We start from the raw sequence: 5,459 nt of genomic DNA, 5'->3' as shown, positions 1-5,459 counted from the left end.
TGCTTGCTTGCTGCTTTGATGGTGCCGTGATGCAGGCGTGTTGGCTGTGTGTGCTTGTTTCGCCATGCATGCGTGGCTGTTATTTATGTGTGCGTGCTTGCTGACTACTGGCCACTGCTGAGTAAATTGATGATGATTCAGTCATCCGAAGGCTAGGATTGAGTAAAGTGATGATCATTGGTCATCGAGAAATAAGCATGGATGCAACAAATGGGCAGTATTTGGATCTCATCTCAGGCATTCAATTCATTGTCTTCATAATATGAAATTTTATTAATTATTTATATATACCTGCCGTATCGCCGTATTGCTGTTTTTCAAAATTACCATATCCCGTATCCCTGTATCTGTATCGTCGTATCGATGTCGCCGTATCGGTGCTTCGTAGTAATGGAGCACTGCGACGCGCGCGCATGGCGCCGGTGATGTGTTGGACCATTCATTCTCCAACCAGATCTAGTCCATGCATGACTCAGCAACTCAGAGCACGACAGCGTTTATTATTCATCATTCATCACAAGTCTAGTATACGTGCGAACGGACACCGACCGGCCAGCACGCCCGTGCATTCGCATTCAAGGACGCATACATCAGCCCTTGGCGACCTTATCGTCGGAGCCCTGTCGGCGGAGCATCTCGATCACCCCAGCGTAGGCGGACGAAGAAGAGGAGGCCGGGTTGACGAGGCTGCAGTTGAGGCGGATCTCCCCCTGCGTGCCGGTCTTGGGGCTGATGTTGCCCATCTTGATCATGGCGGCGAGGAACTTGTCCTTCCACAGCGTCTCGTTGGCGGCGAAGGCGTCGACGAAGGCCTTGAGGGTGGCGTTGCGGATGAGCTGGTCGTCGGAGAAGTGCAGGCCCAGGTTGAGCTGCACCAGCTTGTAGTAGTTGTTGTCCAGCACCACCGGCGTGCTCAGGTCGATCTCCGTCGTCACGTTGGTGAACTGGCTCGTGTTCGCCGGGCACAGCGCCTCCAGCAGCGCCTGGTACGCCGGGCTGATGGTGCCGCTCGCCAGCCGCTCCCGGTTCCGGACGATGAAGGAGTTGCAGTGGGAGCGGCCCAGGGTGTGGGAGCCCGACAGGACCACCATGTCCTCGGCGGTCAGGTTCCGGTCCGCGAACCCCCTGACGAGGCCGTCCGCCGTCAGGTTCGGCCCCGGGAGGGTGAACGCGCCGGTGTCGGTCGAGAGGTTCCCGTCGCGGCGGCCGGAAGGGACCTGGTAGAAGGCGTTGCTGCCGGTGATGTTCACGCTGTCCCGGGCGGCGAAGGCCAGGATGTCGGCGCATGACACCGTGCGCGGGCAGCTCTGCTCCAATGCCGCCCTGGCGGCGTCCACGACCGCGAAGCCGCGCAGGCTCGGGTTGTTCGGCGCTGCCTCGCGCTCCGTCGTGCCTCCGCCGGGGTTGACGGACAGGAGCACCGATGAATCACAGCCCTGCATGCATGGTGGGTTCATATCACATGGAGAGCACCGCAATTAAGATGATGTATACTACGTTATTTGATGCATTATTTTTGCACTGGTTAACTATACATAGGTGTCCTAGTCATAACCAATACGAACGCAAAAAAAAAAAAATAGTCATAACCAATACTACTCCTACTACACCGTGTTCAACCTGCTAGTGTGACGCTGCTGTTTAATAATTAATCTGTTGCTTATAGTAGAAAGGAAATTGCCGGCGTACCATGCATTCCTGAACCTAGCTAGCTAGCTTGCAGACGGAGACAAATTAGACATTTTCCACCTACGTCCATGACATAGTAGTAGGTAGCTTGCAGACGGAGTACGACGTAGCATTCATCTGTGCATCATATACCATGTTGACTAGTCCTAGTTAGAGTATTCGGTAGTCGCATGTACGTATACTTCAGACAAGTATGTGGATAATTGTCTAACTCACTGAATAGTCCATATATGTGAAAATGTGACACCTAACCTACCAGATGCTAGCTAGGTACGACCTAGCAAGTAGTATGTCTCAATTCGTTTCTTTTTACTTCTCATATGATTTTATACAAAATCAAACTTCATAAAGTTTGATCGAATTTATATTAAAAAAATACCAACATATGTATAATACTAAAGTTATATAGGATAAAAAATAATTGCATGCATCTAATCATATTGATTTTGTATTGTGAATGTAGATATTTTTTCTATAAAGTTGATCAAACTCTACAAAGCTTGATTTCAGACAAAACTCATACGCACAGTAAAAGAAAATGGAGGGAGTACTGATATACGTCTAATCATCTGTAGTACTGATATTCGTAGATATTTAGTAGTCACATGTATAGTTGTCTAACCCACGAGAATAGTCCAAACATGTGAAGCATGACACCCGACCTACCAAACTAGCGAGGTGACACGTCGTCAACGTACGATATGTGGTCAAAACAAGAGTGAGCTCCACTATGTTCACTCGATCAATTGATTAGGTTAGTAGTCATCGTCGCCCACCGTGTTGTTCAACTCAAAATCGTTATGTTCAAGTAAATTGTCTTTGTGCACACCTTTTAGCACGGCTTTCCCTTTCACGAAGGATTACAAGCTTGTCGCTAACACCCTGACGCAGATGTAAAGTTATTATTAGTTATGTGGAAAGTTTCTAGTTGCCACACTATCTTCTCCAGAGACTCCTGTTTAGTTTCTTCTCCATTTCAGTTTCAGGCCAACAATAAAGTTAGGAAGATGGATAAGGAGTTTGGGAACTACATGAACTATTTAATTTCAGCAACCAAATTACTTTCAAAAAAAAATTCAGCAACCAAATCTGGACGTGAAAAAAAGATGCGTATGCATGCACGTTATGAGCGTCTATTTTTAAGAAAAAAACATAGCAAAACAACTACGATGCAACTGCTCCTGATCCTGTACATGCAACAGGTACGCACGCACGTACCTCGACGAAGCAGTCGTGGAAGTGGAGGCGGATGAGGCCGGCGGCGACGCCGGGGTTGGTGGCGAAGGCGGCCGTGACGGCCTGCCGGACGATGGCCTCGGCGTTGGGGCAGGTGGTGTTGTAGAACCCCACGCGCAGCTGCGCGCGGCTGTGGACCGGCAGCTGCAGGCACAGCACGGCGGTGAGCAGCACCGCCAGACCGGCCAGCCCGCCGCTGCTCGCCATGGCCGTCGTACGTGCGCTGTGGCTAGCTGGTATCGCTCACCCTCGCAAGCCCGGCACAGTGAGCGTCAACTGCACTGCAATAATGAGTGCTTAACCCGCCTGGCCTGGGTGGTTTTTATAGAGCGAGAGGCAGGGGCCTGTGTTGGTTGGTTGGTTTGTTTGACAAGTCACGCGGTGGTGCGATGCACTTGTGCTGGACACGGTAGCATAGATAGGACCCGGCCGGCAGGAGGATGAACAATCCTAGATAGGCAAGGGCGTGGTACTTACTGATAGTACTTCCTCCGTTTTTAAATATGTCTTTTAGAAATTTTAATATGGACTACGCACGAATCAATATAGACATATTTTAAAGTATAAATTCATTTATTTTGTGTTGTATGTAATTTATATTATAAAATTTCTATAAAGACTTATATTTACAAACGAAAGGAGTAGTATAGGTTTTATTATTCGCGCTGGTCCGCCTTTCTTGAATACGCGTGGCGGAGGTGGACGGCTTGCCTCGCGAGTTCCCACCATGGCTGCTAAAGTCAAGGTCGGGACTGTAGCAACGCAGCGCAGGGGCCCTGATTGATCATGTGCCAGCGTCGACCCGACGTGGTCAGGTTGGATTGATATAAGTACACACGGAAAAGTAGCCGGCCGGCTCTTGTGCCGTGCCGGTCGTCAGGCGAGGCGACAAGCGAAACCGGAACAGTCACCGTGAGGCGACCAAGGTCGTGTATACGTGCATTCCACGACAGACATCCTAGGCATCAACACTACAATTTTGACGTGCGGTTGCTAAAGCACATATTGCTTAGAGCAACTTCAACGGGCGGATCCAAACCGACAGCGCATTTATCCGTTTTTTGTCCGTTTTGATCGGCCACCTGTCCGACGTCCGTCCTATTTTTGATATGGGTCGGTAACGCGCCCAATGCGCCGACCCGGTGTGGCCGGCTGACCGTCCAATTTTACATGATTTGCATTTAACATATTGTCAAATGAAAATGTTAACAAGCCAAATAGTCTGATCGTCCAAATAAAAAGTATAGTTTTACAAGCCAAATACAAATAAAAATGTCTCACATAGTTATGCAAACGAATAAAAAAAGATACATCTATTGGTTGCTAACATGAGCCTACATATGCTCAACCAAATCATTTTACAGTTGCACGTGAGTTTCCCAATCACGCATGTCTTTATGAAATTGAGTGAACTTCTCAAATGTTACCGCTACTCCATACTCAGGCACAACATTCTCACCCCTGAAACTGAAAACCTTGATCGTACAGACGTTTCGGGCGCTCGTCTTCTACGATCATATTGTGCATGATTACACAAGCAGTCATCATCTCTCACAGTTTCTGCGTGCTCCAAGTACTAGCAGGATACCGAACGATACTCCATCGAGATTGCAAAATACCAAAGGCACGCTCGACATCCTTTCTAGCACTCTCTTGCTCTTGGGCAAATCTTTTCCTTTTCCCTCCGACAGGGTTCGGTATTGTCTTGACAATAGTGGTCCACTAAGGATAGATACCTTCATCCAGATAGTACCATTTGTCGTAGTTGTGGTCGTTGACAGTTGCTACTTCTTGAGCACTGCGTTGGTTTTTCCTTGAAGAGGAAAGGGTGATGCAACAAAGTAGCGTAAGTATTTCCCTCAGTTTTTGAGAACCAAGGTATCAATCCAGTAGGAGGCCACGCGCGAGTCCCTTACACCTACACAAACAAATAAACTCCTCGCAACCAACGCAATAAAGGGGTTGTCAATCCCTTCACGGTCACTTACGAAAGTGAGATCTGATAGATATGATAAGATATATTTTTTGTATTTTTATGATAAAGACGCAAAGTAAAGAAAGCAAAATAAACGGAAAAGGAAATAGCTTGTTGACGGAAGATTAATATGATGGAAGATAGACCCGGGGGCCATAGGTTTCACTAGTGGCTTTTCTCGAGAGCATAAATATTACGGTGGGTGAACAAATTACTGTTGAGCAATTGGCAGAATTGAGCATAGTTATGAGAATATCTAGGTATGATCATGTATATAGGCATCACGTCCGAGACAAGTAGACCGACTCCTGCCTGCATCCACTACTATTACTCCACACATCGACCGCTATCCAGCATGCATCTAGAGTATTAAGTTCAAGAGAACATAGTAACGCTTTAAGCAAGATGACATGATGTAGAGAGATAAACTCATGCAATATGAAATAAACCCCAACTTGTTATCCTCGATGGCAACAATACAATACGTGCCTTGCTGCCCCTACTGTAACTGGGAAAGGACACCGCAAGATTGAACCCAAAGCTAAACACTTCTCCCATT

General features: G+C 47.6%; 1 protein-coding gene across 1 annotated transcript; it reads right to left on the bottom strand.

The window, feature by feature from the left end:
- Nucleotides 1–480: 480 nt before the first annotated feature.
- Nucleotides 481–3,237, bottom strand: LOC123147832 (peroxidase 1). Its single transcript, XM_044567148.1, has 2 exons — nt 2,908–3,237; nt 481–1,436 (listed from the first exon to the last, which is right to left on the bottom strand). Exons 1-2 carry the CDS (start codon nt 3,130–3,132, stop codon nt 591–593), a joined length of 1,071 nt encoding a protein of 356 aa, XP_044423083.1. The 5' UTR covers nt 3,133–3,237; the 3' UTR covers nt 481–590.
- Between the last annotated feature and the right edge of the window lie 2,222 nt (nt 3,238–5,459).

The sequence above is a fragment of the Triticum aestivum genome, chromosome 7A, assembly GCF_018294505.1.
Source record: "Triticum aestivum cultivar Chinese Spring chromosome 7A, IWGSC CS RefSeq v2.1, whole genome shotgun sequence".
Classification (NCBI taxonomy): Eukaryota; Viridiplantae; Streptophyta; class Magnoliopsida; order Poales; family Poaceae; genus Triticum; species Triticum aestivum.
Note: the sequence above shows the minus strand (reverse complement) of the source record. Positions and strands in the feature narration are given on the sequence as shown.

Bases quoted from the DNA above. Each gene is read 5' to 3' on its own strand.
- LOC123147832 (XM_044567148.1), bottom strand. From the start codon at position 3,132: ATGGCGAGCAGCGGCGGGCTGGCCGGTCTGGCGGTGCTGCTCACCGCC. The intron at 1,437-2,907 runs GTACGTGCGTGC...CCATGCATGCAG, and splicing joins TCCACGACTGCTTCGTCGAG to GGCTGTGATTCATCGGTGCT.